The 19002-nt window shown below is 50.0% G+C and overlaps 1 protein-coding gene across 3 annotated transcripts in view; it reads right to left on the bottom strand.

The window, feature by feature from the left end:
* The window catches only part of CAPN5 (calpain 5), a 132225-nt gene that overhangs the window by 3888 nt on the left and 109335 nt on the right, over positions 1-19002 (bottom strand). For all 3 annotated transcript variants that reach the window (XM_038387472.2, XM_043504064.1, XM_043504065.1), the window contains 4 exons: positions 18019-18214; positions 17135-17257; positions 15902-16098; positions 14353-14474 (listed from right to left, as the gene is read on the bottom strand). In XM_038387472.2, coding sequence (XP_038243400.1) covers positions 14353-14474; positions 15902-16098; positions 17135-17257; positions 18019-18214 — 638 coding nt within the window. The remainder of the gene's footprint in view (positions 1-14352; positions 14475-15901; positions 16099-17134; positions 17258-18018; positions 18215-19002) is intronic.

Here is a 19002-nt window from a genome sequence, read left to right as displayed (position 1 = left end):
ATTCTGAAAATCAGAGCTCTTTCAGGTGTCTCCTGCTGGGCCCTCAAAATCACTAGCTGCTTTGGAGCATCTTAGCTGCAGGCCGTTGCAAAAAATAGCCCCATAAACATGAACAGAAGAAAACACACCACGGCCACATTGCAGTGCAATTGTTACCAGTGCAAGGACCTCTCTTCACTACCCAGTGGAAAAGATAAGCACATAGAAGTGAGTATTTGCTGTCTACTTATACGCCGCATGATATCACCAGAGCTATTTAGCTCTTATAAGGCAAGACCCTAAAAAGTGGCAGGCACTTTCTGAGAGGGGCTGAGCACCTTCAATGCCCACTGACATCGGTGCAGTTGAGGGCACTCAACACCTTGCTGAATTGAGCCCACAGAGCATTTTTCATCCATAGATCTCAAGACACTTTATAAAGGGAGGTAAGAACATAAGAACATCCATACTGGGTCAGACCAAAGGTCCATCTAGTTCAGTATCCTGTCTTCTGACAGTGGCCAATGCCAGGTGCCCCAGAAGGAAAGAACCGAACAGGTAATCATCAAGTGTTGCCCATTCCAAGCTCCTGGCAAACAAAGGCTAGGGACACCATCCCTGTCCATCTTGGCTAATAAACTAATGATGGACCTATCCTCTATGAACTTATCTAGTTCTTTTTTTAACCCATAAGTCTTGGCCTTCACAACATCCTCTGGCAAGGAGTTCCACAGGTTGACTGTGCATTGTGTGAAAAAATACTTCCTTTTGTTTGTTTTAAACCTACTGCCTATTAATTTCATTTGGTGACCCCTAGTTCTCATGTTATGAGAAGGAGTAAATAACACTTCCTTATTTCTTTTCTCCACACCAGTCATGATTTTATAAACCTCAATTCTATCCCCGCTTAGTCGTCTCTTTTCTAAGATGAAGGATCACTGCCCTGTTCTATAGATTGGGCAACTGACTTACCCAAAAGTTATGGGCAGACCTGGGGAAAGAACTTAAGTCTCCTACCTCCCAAGTCCTGCTTTAACCACTGGACTATGCTGCCACCTATAGGAGCTTTGTAAGGGAAAGAGGTATCCAGGTTTCTATCCCATAGTCCACCAACTTGCACAATCTAGCCCTAAATGTAAAGGGCCAAGGGCTACCTTTGACTTGCAAGTGCAGTGTAATGTGGAGTCCCAGCCTTGTGCTGGATCACTGCATAATATGCTTTTATTGCTTGCGGGACAATCAAGGGACAAATTATCCCAGCTCATTACTTGTTCTCAGTCTCGTCTAGGTACAAGGCTTCCTCACGGTGAGGGCCTTTGGAGATGGACCAAGCTGTGTTCGATCCCTGCAGTGCTTCCCACACATCTGCTCATTGATTGTAGTTTATCTCACAACCCCCCCTTGCCTTTGGGATGAACCCTGGCTAAAACCGAGCTCTGGGTTCTGCTCTCACAGGTGCCCATCAAGAGGAAAGCCAGTGAAGCCAATGGAGCAGCACTGGCATCGAGGCAGTGCGAGAGGAGACTTGGGTCCTTGGCCTGTCCCACCATAGACACAGCCTTCTCGGAGCAACTTGTGAGGCTTGCAGTTGCTAACACCGGCCAGAAGTGACTCATTTGCTCTCACTGCTTTGGCGGCTTGTGGGCTTTGGGTGAGGAAAAGCTCGATTTTACTCGAGACTGAGAACAAATGACACTCGCTCCATTGCTCAAGTCCCAAATCCCACCTTGGCCCCGTGGGACTGCGGAGGCCACGGGGTGAATTCCACCCAGGAGCGGTAACAATAACGGGGCGGGGGGAACGCTTGGCGTGTGAGGTACGGCTAAAGGGTAAGGCTGGGTTTGTTAAGTAACCTGGCGTGTGTGTATTCAGCATTGGACAAGACCCAGAAAGGAGACAGGCTCTGCCTTGAAGAGTTTCCAATCCAGCAGAGCAAACAGGACACAGTAGGGCCCCCGGAAGAGGAATACATTCAGAGGGGCTTGACGAACAAGTTACAAGAGGTGAGTAACCGTTTTTTTTCTAAAGATGTGATGCTCGTGTCCATTCCAAGTAGGTGTGTGTGCGCCGTGTGCACAGTCGTCAGAAGGTTTCCCCCTAGCGGTACCCATTGGGTCAGCTGTGAAGTCCCCTGGAGTCGCACTTTCATGGCGGTGTATATAGGTCCTTGCTGACCCTCCACCTCTTCAGCTCCTTCTTGCCGGATACACCACATCTCGATCAACAATGACAAGAGGTAGGTAACCGTTTTTTCTTCTTGGAGTGCTTGCTCATGTCGATTCCAAGTAGGTGACTCCCAAGTCTTATCTAGAAGGCGAGGTCAGAGTTCACGGAATCGTTGATTGTAGCACCGCTCTGCTGTGGATTGACGACCACGTCGCTGCCTTGCAGATGTCTTGAATAGGAACTTGTGCCAGGAACACAGCTGAGGGTGCCTGTGCCCTTGTGGAGTGTGCTGTCAGCACAGGGGCAGGTATCTTTGCCAAGTCATAGCATGCCAAAATACAGGACATGATCCAAGAAGAAATCCTTCGGGACCAGACTGGAAGCCCTTTCATCCGCTCTGCAACTGCAATGAAGAGTTGCAATGATTTTTGAAATGGCTTCGTTCTTTCAATGTAGAAGGCTAATGCTCATCTGACATCCAGGGAGTGGAGCATTCGTTCCCTGTTGTTAGCGTGCAGCTTAGGAAAGAACACAGGAAGAAAAATGTCCTGGTTTGCGTGTAATTGAGACGCAAGTGGTGTTCTCGTCCATCCTCCCTGTGGAAGGAAAAGGCTGAGGTAGAGACTGTCGAATCGGGGAAGTCAACGAATGGCTACGTAGGTGGTGTTGGAGAGAAGGCTTTGGATTCTTTGACCATGGGATGGTGTTCCAAGAAGGAGGAGTGCTAGGCAGAGATGGGCTCCACCTAACGAAGAGAGGGAAGAGCATCTTCACAAGCAGGCTGGCTAACCTAGTGAGGAGGGCTTTAAACTAGATTCACCGGGAGAAGGAGACCAAAGCCCTGAGGTAAGTGGGGATGTGCGATACCGGGAGGAAGCTCGAGCAGGAGAACGCGAGAGGGGAGGGCTCCTGCCTCATACTGAGAAAGAAGGACGATCAGCGAGTTATCTCAAGTGCCTATACACAAATGCAAGAAGCCTGGGAAGCAAGCAGGGAGAACTGGAAGTCCTGGCACAGTCAAGGAATTATGATGTGATTGGAATAACAGACTTGGTGGGATAACTCACATGACTGGAGTACTGTCATGAATGGATATAAACTGTTCAGGAAGGACAGGCAGGGCAGAAAAGGTGGGGGAGTTGCATTGTATGTGAGAGAGCAGTATGACTGCTCAGAGCTCCAGTACGAAACTGCAGAAAAACCTGAATGTCTCTGGATTAAGTTTAGAAGTGTGAGCAACAAGGGTGATGTCATGGTGGGAGTCTGCGATAGACCACCAGACCAGGGGGATGAGGTGGACAAGGCTTTCTTCCGGCAACTAACGGAAGTTACTAGATCGCAGGCCCTGATTCTCATGGGAGACTTCAATCACCCTGATATCTGCTGGGAGAGCAACACAGCAGTGCACAGACAATCCAGGAAGTTTTCGGAAAGTGTAGGGGACAATTTCCTGGTGCAAGTGCTGGAGGAACCAACTAGGGGCAGAGCTCTTCTTGACCTGCTGCTCACAAACCGGGAAGAATTAGCAAGGGAAGCAAAAGTGGATGGGAACCTGGGGGGCAGTGACCATGAGATGGTCGAGTTCAGAATCCTGACACAAGGAAGAAAGGAGAGCAGCAGAATAAGGACCCTGGACTTCAAAAAAGCAGACTTTGACTCCCTCAGGGAACTGATGGGCAGGATCCCCTGGGAGAATAACATGAGGGGGAAAGGAGTCCAGGAGAGATGGCTGTATTTTAAAGAATCCTTCTTGAGGTTACAGGGACAAACCATCCCGATGTGTAGAAAGAATAGTAAATATGGCAGGTGACCAGCTTGGCTTAAGAGTGAAATCCTTGCTGATCTTAAACACAAAAAAGAAGCTTACAAGAAGTGAAAGATTGGACAAATGACGAGGGAGGAGTATAAAAATATTGCTCAGGTATGCAGGAGTGAAATCAGGAAGGCCAAATCATACTTGGAGTTGCAGCTAGCAAGAGATGTTAAGAGTAACAAGAAGGGTTTCTTCAGGTATGTTAGCAGCAGGAAGAAAGTCAAGGAAAGTGTGGGCCCCTTCCTGAATGAGGGAGGCAACCCAGTGACAGAGGATGTGGAAAAAGCTAATGTACTCAATGCTTTTTTTGCCTCTGTCTTCACAAACAAGGTCAGCTCCCAGACTACTGCACTGGGCAGCACAGCATGGGGAGGAGGTGATCCCTCTGTGGAGAAAGAAGTGGTTCGGGACTATTTAGAAAAGCTGGACGAGCACAAGTCCATGGGGCCGGATGCGCTGCATCCGAGAGTGCTAAAGGAGTTGGTGGATGTGATTGCACAGCCATTGGCCATTATCTTTGAAAACTCATGATGATGAGGGGAGGTCTCGGATGACTGAAAAAGGCTAATGTAGTGCCCATCTTTAAAAAAGGGAAGGAGAAGGATCCGGGGAACTACAGGCCAGTCAGCCTCACCTCAGCCCTGGAAAAATCATGGAGCAGGTCCTCAAGGAATCAATTCTGAAGAACTTAGAGGAGAGGAAAGTGATCAGGAACAGTCACCATGGATTCACCAAGGGCAAGTCATGCCTGACTAATCTAATTGCCTTCTATGATGAGATAACTGGCTCTATGGATGAGGGGAAAGCAGTGGACGAGTTATTCCTTGACTTTAGCAAAGCTTTTGACACGGTCTCCCCCAGTATTCTTGCCAGCAAGTTAAAGAAGTATGGGCTGGATGAATGGACTATAAGGTGGATAGAAAGCTGGCTAGAGTATCGGGCTCAATGGGTTGTGATCAATGACTCCAAGTCTAGTTGGCAGCACTGGAATGCGTTACCTAGGTAGGTGGTGGAATCTCCTTCCTTAGAAGTTTTTAAGGTCAGGCTTGACAAAGCCCTGGCTGGGATGATTTAGTTGGGGATTGGTCCTGCTTTGAGCAGGGGGTTGGACTAGATGACCTCCTGAGGTCCCTTCCAACCCTGATATTCTATGATTCTATTATACATTTGGGAGAAAGGCCAGGTGCGGTCACAGCTACACCTTGTCCTTATAGAAGTCTGTATATGGGGGTTCCAAAGTTAAGGCCTTAAGCTCAGACACCCTCTTGGCTGCCAGCAAGAATGCTACTTTCCAGGAAAGGCAGAGGAGGGAGCATGTTGCTAAGGGCTCGAAAGGAGGTCCCTTCAGCCTACAGAGCACCAGGTTGAGATCCCATGGGGGAATTGGCTGTCTGAGGGTACAACCTATCTAATCCTTTGAGAAAGTGGCCCAGCATGCGGTTTGCGAAAACTGAGCGACTGGCTGAACAGGGCTGGAAAGCTGAGATAGTGGCCAGGTGCACCTTTACTAATGATACCGACAGATCTTATTGCTTCAGGTGCAGCAAATAGTGCAGGATAAAGGGAATCAATGACTGTAAGGGTGGAGTGTCTTTTTGTAATGCCCAAATGGAGAATCTTTTCCACTTGGCCAGATAAGTGGCCTTGGTGGATGGCTTTCTGCTGCCAAGGAGGACCTCTCAAACAGGGTCTGAACATGTGAGGTCCAAAGGGTTTAGCCACAGAGTTTCCATGCCACAAGATGGAGAGACTGCAGATCAGGATGCTGGAGGTGGCCGTCGTCCTGCGTGATCAAGTCCGGGACCAGGGACAGGGTTATTGGCAAGTCCACTGACAGGTCTAGAAGCATGGTGAACCAGTGTTGGTGTGGCCACGCTGGTGCTATTAAGATCATTGATGCTCCCTCCTGTCTGACCTTCAGCAGGACCTTGTGTACAAGCAGGAAGGGCAGGATAGTGTATTGTAGATGGTCCTTCCAAGGGAGGAGAAAAGCACCTGTGAATGAGCCTGGGCTGTGATTCAGGAAGGAGCAAAACTGGTGACACTTCCTTTTGTACTTTGTTGCAAACAAGTCTATTTGGGGAAACCTCCATCGACGGAAGATGTTGATCACCATCTCCAGGCAGAGGGACCACTCATGATTGTGAAATGACCTGCTGAGATGATCGGCCAGTTCGTTCTGGGAACCTGGGAGATACGATGCCTCTAGATGTATTGAATGGGTGATGCAGAAGCCCCACAGCTTGAGGGCTTCCCGGCACAGGGGAGAGAAGCGAGCACCATCCTGTCTGTTTATATAGAACATCGCTGTTGTGTTGTCGCTCAATACTGATATACATATGCCCTCCAGATGGGCCTGAAACGTCTGGCAAGCAAGGCGGACCACTCTTAGCTCCCTGACATTGATGTGAAGTGAAAGTTCTGCCTGGAACCAGAGGCCCTGAGTCCTGAGTCTTCCTAAGTGCGCCCCCCACCCCATCACTGACGTTACTAGAGACAGCGAGGGGTGGGGCCTTGAGTAGGGCACTCCTGCATACACCCCTTGTGGGTCAAGCCACCACCTGAGGGACTCGATAACTGGGGGAGTGACTGTGACCAACTTGTCTAGGCGGTCTCGGTTCGGCCTGTACTTCGAGGCTAGCCAAGCCTCAAGGGGTTGGAGTCGCAGCCTGGCATGCTGTACTACATACGTACAAGCGGCCATATGGCCAAGCAGCCTCAGGCAATTTCATGCTGAAGTGGTCGGGTATCGCTTGAGTTCCTCTATGTTGGCGCCCATGTAGAGAAAGCGAGTTTCCAGAAGGAATGCCCTGGCTTGGTGCCTTGCATCAGTTTTCATGGCTGAGGATGTGAGAGAGATTCCCAAACCTGAGCCATTCTTTTTAGGTGAAAACTGTCCCAGATTGAGGTGTCATTAGAGGAGGTTTGGGAACAAACTGATAAACTAAATAGTAATAAGTCACCAGGACCAGATGGTATTCACCCAAGAGTTCTGAAGGAACTCAAATGTGAAACTGCAGAACTACTAACTGTAGTCTGTAACCTATCATTTAAATCAGCTTCTATACCAGATGACTGGAGGATAGCTAATGTGACACCAATTTTTAAAAAGGGCTCCAGAGGTGATCCCGGCAATTACAGGCCGATTTCAGTACCGGGCAAACTGGTTGAAACTATAGTAAAGAACAAAATTGTCAGACATAGATGAACATAATTTGTTGGGGAAGAGTCAACATGGTTTTTGTAAATCATGCCTCACTAATCTACTAGAATTCTTTGAGGGGGTCAAGCATGTGGACAAGGGGGATCCAGCGGATATAGTATACTTGAATTTTCAGAAAACTTTTGACAAGGTCCCTCACCAAAAGCTGTTAAGCAAGGTAAGCTGTCATGGGATAAGAGGGAAGGTCCTCTTATGGATTGGTAACTGGTTAAAGGATAGGAAACAAAGGGTAGGAATAAATCGTCAGTTTTCAGAATGGAGAGAGGTAAATAGTGGTGTCCCCAAAGGGTCTGTACGGGGACCAGTCCTATTCAACATATTCATAAATGATCTGGAAAAAGGGGTAAACTATGAGGTGGCAAAATTTGCAGATGATACAGAACTACTCAAGATAGTTAAGTCCCAGGCATTCTGTGAAGAGCTACAAAAGGATCTCTCAGAACTGGGTGACTTGGCAACAAAATGGCAGATGAAATTCAGTGTTGATAAATGCAAAGTAATTCACATTGGAAAACATAATCCCAACTATACATATAAAATGATGGGGTCTAAATTAGCTGTTACCACTCAAGAAAGATCTTGGAGTCATTTGAAGGGTTTTCTGAAAACATCCACTCAATGTGCAGCGGCAGTCAAAAAAGCAAACAGAATGTTGGGAATTATTAAGAAAGGGATAGATAATAAAGCAGAAAATATCATATTGTCTCTATATAAATCCATGGTAGGCCCACATCTTGAATATTGCGTGCAGATGTGGTTGCCCCATCTCAAAAAAGATACAGTGGAATTGGAAAAGGTTCAGAAAAGGACAACAAAAATGATTAGGGGTATGGAACGGCTTCCATATGAGGAGAGATTAATAAGACTGGGACTTTTCAGCTTGGAAAAGGGATGACGAAGGGTGATATGATAGAGGTTTATAAAATAATGACTGGTGTGGAGAAAGTAAATAAGGAAGTGTTATTTACTCCTTCTCATAACACAAGAACTAAGGGTCACCAAATGAAATTAATAGGCAGAAGATTTAAAACAAACAAAAGGAAGTATTTTTGCACACAATGCACTGGGAAGTCCTTGCCAGAGGATATTGTGAAGGCCAAGACTATAACAGGGTTCAAAAACAAACTAGATAAGTTCACGGAGGATACATCCATCAATGGTTATTAGCCAGAATGGACAGGGATGGTGTCCCTAGCCTCTGTTTGTCAGAAGCTGGTAATGGGCGACAGGGGGTGGATCACTTGAGGATCACCTGTTCTGTTCATTCCCTCTGGGGCACCTGGCATTGACCACTATTGGAAGACAGGATACAGGACTAGATGGACCTTTGGCCTGACCCAGTATGGCCGTTCTTATGTATGTTCTTATTTTCTTGACCAGAGTCTAGGAGAGCTCCGATGAACTCTATTCTCTGAGTTGGAGTTAGGGTCGACTTTGCCACATTCAGTATCAGGCCGAACCTGTGGAACGTCATTTGAATTAGGCTCACATGAACCTCCACCTTTGCCCTGGAGCGGCCTTTGATTAGCCAGTCATTGAGGTACGGGAATACTTGCACCTGCCATTTCCGCAGGAAGGCTGCCATGACCGACATGGACTTGGTGAACACCCGAGGGGCTGCCGAGAAGGTGAAGGGGAGGGCTGTGAACTGATAGTGGGTATTGTTGATCACAAAGCAGAGGAACCGTCTGTGGGACGTTATCATGGACATGTGAAACTAAGTGTCCTTCAAGTTGAGGGCAGCGTACCAGTCCCCCAGATCTAGGAAGGGGACAATGGAAGCCAGGGAGACCATGCAGAACTTTATCTTCTTCATGAATTTGTTAGGGTTTTGCAGGTCTAAAATAGGTCTGAGCTCACCCTTGGCCTTCAGGATTAGGAAATAACAGGAATAGAATCCCCTGCCCCTGAATTCTAGAGGGACCTCCTCCACCGTCGCAAGTTGTAAGAGCATTTGCACCTCCTGCACGAGAAGTTGCTCGTGAGAAGGGTCCCTGAAGAGGGATGGGGAAGGAGGGTGGGAAAGCAGGAGGGAACAGAATTGGAGAGAATATCCCAATTCTACTGTGCTCAAGACCCATTGGTTTGAGGTGATTTGTTCACAGGCATGGTAGAAATGGGATATACGATTCACGAAAGGAGGGGAAGGATCTGGGATCTGAACTGGCGCGTTGCCCCCAGGTGCACCTTCAAAAGTTTGGCTTGGAGGCTGAGGGCTGCTTTGCTGAGCCCTGGCCCTGGTTAGAGGAGGACTGAGAATGTCTCTGTCTTTTTCTCCTGCACCGCTTCCTGCTATTGTCCTGTCTAGGAGGAGCTGGGTAAAAGTGAGGGGCAGTCTGCGGTTTAAAATGCTTCCTCTGGGGGTCTGGCGTATGAAGCCCCAAGGACTGCAGAGTTGCCCGTGAGTCCTTCAGGCTGTGGAGCTTAGTGTCTGTTTGCTCCAAGAAGAGCCCTACGCAGTCGAAAGGCAAGTCCTGAATGGTCTGCAGGACCTCGTGTGGGAGTCCCGACACCTGAAACCATGAGCTCCTTCTCATGGCTATGGCTGTTGCCCTGGTATAGATTGCAGAGTCCACTGAATCTAGGGAGGCCTGTAAGAAGATCCTCATGATGACCTTGCCTTCCTCAAGGACAGCAGCAAACTCCGAGCGGGAGTCTGCCAGAAGCAGCTCCTTAAATTTGGACATATTCCAAGAATTAAAACTATAGCGGCCGAGGACTACCTGCTTGTTGGAAATGTAAACCTGGAAACACCCCTGCCCTCAATAGAATACACTGTGCCATCATCACTATGAGATCCCTCGTCGCCTCAAAGGTGTCCGGCATGGCAGGAAGGTCTAAGTCCTCCTCCTGACACTTCTGCACTGGGGAGTCCACTAGAACCAGACTCGATGGACCTCCCTGCGAGGCCAGAGTTGACAGTGCCAGCTGAGTGGGAGCCGGAGCAGGGTGTCCCGGTGTGGGACATACCCCACTGGCGCCTCTTCGCTCCACTGCTTTAGTGGGAGAGCGACCTCTGTCGGCCTTCTTTCTTTTGTGCAGCACCTGCAAATTGGAGTGGTGCCGGCCACTCACATCGAAGGAGGTCTTTGGCGCCAGGGAGTGGTGATGCCTAGGGTCCCTGGAGCCCAGGTCCTTTCTCAGAACCACAGCCTCTCTTACAGAGGCCGGTGTACTCCACACCAAAGTGCTGGGCTTGGGATCTGATGCACCTGTATCGACTGGGGACGAAGGGCTGACTCCATGAGGAGTCACGTCAGCCTAAATTCCCTCTCCTTTTTAGTCCTTGGGAAGAAGCCTCTACAGATTTTGTACTTCTCAGTCTGATGGACTTCCCCCAAACACTTGAAGCAGGAGTCGTGTGGGTCTCCCTTTGGCATGGGCTTCAGACAGGACCCGCACAGTTTGAACCCTTGAGACCAAGGCATGCCGCGATCCCCAGGAGGAGAATGTGGTGGAGGGAACCTCCAACTGAAATTTATCTAAACTAACTAGGAACTACTTGAACTAATAGTAAATTTTCAACTATTTACAGGTATAACAAGAAAGAGTCCACTAGGGGATCGCTTGCCATCGCAAGAGAAGAGCTGCTCCAATGACCGTCGCTGGCGATAAGAAGGAACTGAAGAGGCAGTGGGTCGGCAGGGACCTATATACACCGCCAGGAAGGCGTGACTCCAGGGGTCTCCACAGCCAACCCAATGGGTACCCCTAGGGAAACAACCTTCCGATGACCGTGCACACGGCGTGCACACACACTTCCTTGGAATCAACATGAGCAAGCACTCGAAGAAGAAATGAGAATTATAGAATAGTTGGATTATTTCTTGGGGGCAACATGTGTCTTAGGGAGGGGCTTGAGTGCAGAGAGGGTGGTGGCTTGGGGCAAGGCAAAGATGTCCCAATTTTATAGGGACAGTGCCGATATTCGGGGCTTGTTCTCATATAGGTGCCTATTACCCTCCACCTCGTCCCAATTTTTCACATTTGCTATCTCGTCACTCGACTTGGGGCAGGCACTCTGTACACCAGGGGGCGACACAGAGAAGAGGCTGCAGACTGGAGTGGGAGGTGGGATGAGCAGGGGAGGAGGGAGGGAGGGAGGGAGCAGGATGGTGTGGAGTCTTGAGGCTGAGAAGAGTTGAAGCGAGACGTGATGGGTGGCAGGGGACCAGGGAGAGGCTCAAGGATGGGCATGTTACAAAGTCAGCTACTGGGCAAGGCAGATTATTGTAGTAGCTGTGCACCGGCTGGACTGGAAGGAGGTGTCACGGAGGCTGTGGACATGCCAGACACAGGGTGAAGCAATCAAGTCAGGGCCAAGGTGACTGCGTGAGCTGCAGGGCCAGAGAAGAAGGATCCCACCTTAACCAACATTTCCCCGTTAGGAAACAGGCCCATATCCCTGTGTTTGTAGTGGAGAATGAATCATTGTTTGAGGGCCAGAGCAGCCAGGCTGCAAGGTTAATGCTTTCACAAGAGCCTTTGGTAACTGCCAAGGAAACACAGCCAGGTGTCAATGTTCCATCCAAGTGAACACTGGGAATGCTGAGGAACAAACCAATCCACTTCCCAAGGCCAGAGACTGAACTTCCTCATCTCTTGTTCCCAGAGGAAACTTGTCAGTGATTTACTGCCCCCCTACTCTGTAGCTTTCCACTTCCCGCGGCTCCTTGCTTCCAGGATTAGAAATAGCTGCAGGATTTCGCAGCCATGCTTTCCAAATGCTTCTTTGGAAAGATCCATGAAAGCCTCATTTTCCACCAGCCAGAGCCAAATTCCACCCATAAATCACTGCCCCCAAATGTCTGGGAAGGGTTGGAAGACAGGAGAGACACAATTGCCCTGGGAACCACCAATGCACACAAATTGCTGAGTGTGGAGGACACCCCTTCTGCTGGTATTGCTCTGCCCTGATCTCAGTGATCTCATATCTACTCAGAGGGCAGCATACTTTGCGGCTTGAAGTAGTGGAACAACTGGAATACAGCAGGGAAATGCCATTCCAGAGGCTACAGGTGGCATCCTGGTGTAAAAGACTCCACCTTGCAGCCGCCTAATCACACTGTACCCGGGACCCAGTTCTTCAGAGCCAAGAACTTGGAGGATGTAGAAGAGGCTCTGTCGGTTGATTTCCTTCTCCAACAGAGCACGTCTTTAGAACAGCAGCAGGGTATGGGATCCCAGGAAACTGGTTATCCATGAAAACCAGAGGACAGGTGGGAATGAGGACAAAGGAGCCCTACACCATATGATCCAGATGTCAGGCTGGATTCCCCGTTCACATCACTGACTTGATCCCCCTGATTTCTAAAGGTTCGTAACCATGCTCATCACCACAGTAGCTGAGTGCCTGAAAAAGGCTCGGAGGGGAAGCAATAGCCCAAAGATGATGTGACTTGCCCAGGAGCCGTGCTGAGACTAGAACCCAGCTCTCCATTGTCTCAGACCAGCCCCCTAGTCAGCCCACTGACTCCATCTGCCCGTGAAGAGGAATTGCTCCTGGCTTACACCAGGGTAAGTGAGATGACGACTCAGGCTGATGGATTCTATGAGTAGGGAGCCATCAAGTAATTGGCTCTCCCCTGAGGAGAAACCTTCCTGGGATAAACCCCTCTACGCCCCTGCTGGAGAGCCTAGAAGGGCTCTGTTTGCAGCATTCACAGCGTAAGGAAGGAGCCGTGTTAGTCTTGGAGCAGCCAGTTTGCCACAAGGATCCCTCTCAAGGGCCCTGCAAGGGACACCCTTGATGCAAATTGCCTGGGAACTCATTACCGGTCAGGTCAAGAGAGATGGTGAAAAGGGCTGTGATAGGATGAGTTCCAATCAGGAAAAGTCATGAATATCCATAACAGCTCCCGTGTTTCTTTTAAAAGCAGAACTAGCAAAAGTCACCCCTCTCCCCCTCAGCCACTATTATCCTAGGGTTTCTTGATCCAGATGTAAGTGGTGAAACTGAGTGGAGGGGTGGAGGCCCCTTGCAAGGTCGCTCTCTTTAGCAGCCAAGAAAGGAGCTAGGACTCACCAGCACGACTCTAGGGGGTGCTGTACTGCTGTCTTCCTGATGAGAGGCCCTGCAAATGGCAAAGTGCCAACAGAAGGTGCACGCCTCTGGAGAAGCCACTGCCCATCCCCAAAGGATAGAGGAGACAGGATGCAAGCAGTTCAGTACCCTGGCAAGGGCCTAGACTTGATGCTTTAAAAAAACCACATGAACCTCCCAGCACCCTCCCCACCATGCACCTGCCAGCTGTGCAGATATATATGCTCTGTAATCCTGTAACCACTTTGAGCCTGTGTAACTTCCCTTCTGGAATTGCAAAGGCCATGCTTAGTGACGAACAGCGTCTGACCCTTTGTTTCCATCTTGCTAAACCATTGGCCTCCGTAACGCCTTGCAGCCCGTGATTTTGAGTGTGATTATGCACTGTGTAACGTGCTGCCTGTTATCTCTCGTACACCTCCAGCCTTGTGCAATGTCCTTTCTGTGATCATGCCTTACAGGGCAGGGTGATGCAGTGACTCTAAATCTATGCAGAGCCATTCTGTTAGTGTCCCAGGATCTCAGCACGGCTACCGCCTGTGAAAGCCTTGACACCCATAGAGGCCTTTTGATCTTTACGGGGCCCTTGCGAGTGTCTAGAGTGGGTCTCACAAGATGCTCCTCTTCTGCTGATTTTCTAACAGTGACTTCACTGTAACATTGGAACCCTCTGGCTCCCTGACCCACGTCTCCAGGGGAGGTCGGGGGTCTGATTTTCCATTGCCTGGCACCTCAGGTAATCATACACCGATGCTGCACAGGGGTACGTAACCACATAAGATGCAGGACTGTGGAGAACCGATCCTGCAGGAGTATTATGAATGATGCCTGCAATGGTAGGGGACTGGGATCATTGACCCAGAAGGTCCCTCTCCATCCTGTCTTCCAAATGGGTCTCTGTGAAATAAACCACTGGGCCAAATCTGATCCATCTCTTGTATTTTGAAGGCACCCGTCCCCATGATACCCTCCCTTAGCCCCTGTTGGATCATCAGCATGTGCTGGAGGCCCTGGAACATGATCTGAAAACAAAGGACTTGGTCCTACTCTCCTTCTAACAAAACCAAAGCTCAACACTGGCTCCCAGTCCCTCAGTGAGTGCAGAACAAGCAATAAAACGGCCAGTACCTCCTTGGGAATCCTGGTTCTTCAGCCCAGCTGCTGCCAGGACATGGACCTGGGACACCACTTGTGGATAGCCACACATTCCACTCCAGCAGGTGCGAGGAGGCTCGTCCAAGGTCAGCTCTCTGCGTGGGGAATCAACAGCAAGGGAGATGTCATGTCAGACACGCCTGGGCTCCCAGAGCTAACAGCTCTTTCTAACAGAGCTGTTGGCACCGTTTCCGTGGGTACGCCGGGGCTGAAGCACCCACCCACAGCCCCCCTGATCAGTGCCTCCCCCTCCCCACAGTGCCTCCCACCCACTGGCGGCCCCACCAATCAGCACCTCCCACTCTTTCCTGGTGCCACCCATGATCAGCTGTTCCTCGGGAGAAGCAAAGGCGGGGTGCACTCGGGGGAGGGGGCAGAACAGGGCGGGAAGAGGCAGGGTGGGGGTGGAGAAGGGGTGGGGCGGGGGTGGGCCTTGGGGGAAGGAGTGGAGTGGGGGGCAGGGCCTGGGGCAAAGCGGGGGTTGAGCTCTCCCCGACACAGTAGGAAGTGGGTGCCTCTGAGCAGGGCCCTGTTGCGTGGCATTCTGAGGCAGATGTGGATATTGCTCCAGACGCTTCTGGAGGAGGGAGCGAGGTGCACACGGCTGGCCGGCCGGCTAGTTGGGTCCCCAATGAAAGGAAGCCCACTGCAAACTCTACGCGGGTTTGGTGGCTGGAAGGGCAGAGGATGGGGAAGGCCGAGTGAGGTCACTTGGTTTCGACACCACATTAAACACACGCTGCTTTGCAACTTAGCAGTTGGGAAATGGGGCGAAAGAAAAGAAAATACCCCCAGGAATCCCCCAATCCCCGCACAGTCTGCAATGAGTCTGGCAGAATTTACACTTCGCTCCCTCCCTACCTTCCTTGCCATTTTCTTTCTTTCTTGCAGAGAATAAAAATGAGGGCGAAAGAAAGTGCAAATTCTAGGGCAGGGCACATGTTAATTGTGGAGCATGGATTTATTCCTCACATAAGGAGCAAGCTCCTTCTACCGGGCTAGCTAGCTATTGTACTGACATGGTGCCCCTCACCCGAGCGTGTGAGCACCTCCCCATCTTTAACGTATTATCCTCTCAGTGAGGTAGGGAGGTGCTCTTATCCCCATTTTACAGATGGGACACTGAGGCATAGAGAGACCAAGCAGCTGGCTCAAGGTCGCACAGAAAGTCTGTGGCAGAGCAGGGAACTGAAATTGGAATCTTAGGAATCTCCCCCAGTTAGTGCCCTAACCACTGGGCCATCCTTCCCTTCCTCATTCGTTTTACTAAGAAACACCTTAGTTTGCACACTGGGTCATTAACCCACTAGGTTGCCCTGTGATCATGATCATCTATCAGGTTCTTAAGCAGCTTGTGATCTGCAAATTCATCTGCTAAGTCACATTGTGCCAGAACACTCCTGCAACAGGCCCTTACTGAGAGCTTCCTTCGGGGCAGGGCAGGGGTTGGGATCCAGCCCAGGGAGTTTACCCTGTTCCAGTTCGACACTTGACGCTGAGGATAAGAAGATGGGCTCCTTACCTGCAATCTGCAGGCACGTCTGTGAAAACCCGGAGAAGAAACTCTCCCACGAGACCTGGGTCGAAGGTAGTTGGAATGATGACATAGCGGCCTTCCTTCAGGTCTGTCCTCAGGAAGATGCTCCGGGAGTTAATGTAGATGGAGGTTGCCACTTGCTGCTGCAAGGTGTGCATCCTGTAATTCCGGTTCAGTTCAACCTGGGTCACAGATCACAACAGGATACTCAGCCCCTCTTTTCAATACCCATGGAATGACGGCCCCTCGTGTGGGTGCATCTGCAGGGACTGAAACCACGGTGTCCGGGTCTAGAAGCAGAAGCCTCTGCAGCTTGAGCTAAAACATCAGCTCCAGTGGAGGCAGGAGCAGACTCATAAACCGCTCTATGTGGTCTAGCTACTAGCGAGAGATGGAGCACCATGCCAGGTAGGTTAAAGGGAGGTTGAGTGCTCAGGATAACAGATCAACCATTCCTATTTAGCAGGGGCTATCCCGTCTGCTTTGGGGAGGGGGTGTATTTACTGCCCTACCTCTCTGAAAGCTCTCCCAGTGTCCCAATCTTTCTGATACTAACACCCTCGGTGCCCCCTCCTACCGCTTTCATGCTGACAGGTATGACTAAGCCAGTGGCACCCAGTAATACTAGTCATTTCCCGGCCACTGCCACATGACCCAGGCCAGGCTTACAGTGTAGGCACCTTCAGTTTCTGGGAGAAAGTGATTTCAATTATGCCTGACCATGTTCTCTCTAGGATCCTCCCTCCTCCGTCATGTCTCCCCACTACGCTTTTTCTACTACAGGTCTTCGGTTCCTCCAACCTCAGTTACAAGGACAGGCCTGAGATCTGGTGACCACAGACCCTGTCTGTGCAATGCACTGTCTTCCCGTGTGTGCGAGTTGCTGACATCAGTGATCTGTGCCTGAGAGCCCCACACTAGAGAGCGGTGACAGCATGAGTAAGGTGCAATCCTCCTCTCCCCCTGTGCTACCAGCTGCATAGAGGGGAGAGGCCTAGTAACACCTTCAACTCAGATGACCATGCCCCCTAGAGTCATGGAGCAGCTGGACATTCCATCTGTCCCCTACTTATGCACAGGGGAGTGCTACCAACAGCAGCATTCTGGATCCTGCTTGGGTTTGCTGGGGTAGCGGGGGAAGCTTCCTGAGCCATCTGCACCCTCTAATGCACCCAGGCAGCAAGCAATCAAGCCAACAGTGTACATACCCCAGCTTACCTTGTGGATCTCAAACCCGATGGCCAAGTTCTCTCCTTTGCCCTCTCTGCGGCTGGTCCTCTTTGGTTTCTGCTGGATGCTGATTAGCACTTCGTCTTCTGCCTTTTTCACATCAAACACATACTAGAAGTAATGCACAACCGAGAGAGGAAAGGTGAGAGGCCTTCCGTTCTGTAAGGCATGCTGATGGCGAGGGGGAGCAGGGAGAGAAGGGGTTAACGGTGCCAAGAGTGGTGTATGAGCTTTCTCACTTCTGGATATAACCTAGGTCCAAATCCAGCAAGTGAACCTGTGTTCAGTAGACTAAGCCTGATGCCTAGGGGACTTGCACTTGTGTCTGAAGTTCAGCACCCAGTCTGACCTGGCTCTGTCTGGGAAGGCCCAACATGGGTTGTATAGGATTTATCTCATCTATCCATCCTATCACTCTTGGATCTGAGCCCCTCACAATTTGTAATGTATTTATCCTCACAACACCCCTGTCCTATTATCCCCATTGTACAGATGGGGAACTGAGGTACAAAGGAGTTGGGCAGAGCAGGGACTTGAACCAGGTCTAGTGCTAGTGCTCTAACCACTGGACCATGCTTCCTCTCATTTCCAAAAAGCAGTGGCTTTGTTGCGCACAGATGTTTCCCCTTTGGTTTTGATGCACTTAGCCAAAAATCCAACGGCTAGCTCTCAGCGCCAGAGACAAAAAGCACAGAAGATCACATTGCAGGTGGTTAACCCCAGAACACCACCAGGGCTGGCTGCTCTCTTTAGGAGTCTGGAAGCCACTCCAGACTTTGGCCTCCAATGGCCCAACCAGGCTCCTTGTTACCCTGCCAGGCCTCGGGTCATTCCTGGCAGGTCCTCTTCTCCACGCCTCTCTGCCGTCTCACCTGGGGGTTCTGCAAGAAGGTGGCTTTGTGGTTGATACAGCCTCCGGAGCGGTTCTTGAGGGGCTCGTCATGTCTCGTCCATGCCCCACGCATCACCGCCTCCTCCCATGTCTTGTGGATGCTCAGGTAGGAGGTGTTTATGAGACGGCACTTGATGATGTCGGTGAAATATTTGCAGAAGTCTTCAAATGTCATCCTACGACAGGAAAGGGGTCATTGGCAGGGCTGAGCCTCGTGTGCCTACAGCTCATGTTGTGTGGCCAATACCGGGCAAGCAGGCAGGGATCAGCTGTTATGTACTGGGTGTGTGATGCTGCCCTCTAGTGGCTGGTGTTCCACAGAGTGGCTACGGGACATGCTCTCAGAGAAAGCAATGAGAACAATCCTTTAGCTCGAGTGGCAGAGACTTGTGTTTTTGGAGCTGAAGGAGCAGAGTTCTAGTCTTGTCTTCCCATGCATGTACGGGTGATTTATCTACTACTTGTGTCTGTTATAGGTGGAACACCAGAAGGATTTGAACCCAACACTTACAGAGCTAAGGCTGCATTTCCAAAGGTGCTTAAGGGAGTTAGGCACCCAAATCCCATTGAAAGACTCCTTTGAAAATCTCTACTTAAAAGTAGGGCTGTCAAGTGATTAAAAAAATAATTGCGATTAATCGCACTGTTAAACAATAATAGAATATCATTTATTTAAATATTTTTGGATGTTTTCTACATTTTCAAATATATTGATTTCAATTACAACACAAAATACAAAGTGAGAATAGGCGTTTGCACTGCACTGTTGTAGCCAGCGTTGGAAGATATTTACATGCCAGATGTGCTAAAGATTCGTATGGTCCTTCATGCTTCAACCACCATTCCAAAGAACATGTCCATGCTGATGATGGGTTCTGCTCGATAACAACCCAAAGCAGTGTGGACCAGCGCACGTTCACTTTCATCATCTGAGTCAGACACCAACCAGCAGAAGGATGATTTT

Source organism: Dermochelys coriacea, chromosome 1 (assembly GCF_009764565.3).
Source record: "Dermochelys coriacea isolate rDerCor1 chromosome 1, rDerCor1.pri.v4, whole genome shotgun sequence".
Lineage (NCBI taxonomy): Eukaryota > Metazoa > Chordata > Testudines > Dermochelyidae > Dermochelys > Dermochelys coriacea.
The sequence above is the reverse complement of the archived record's forward strand: the minus strand, read 5'-3'. Positions and strand labels throughout refer to the sequence as shown.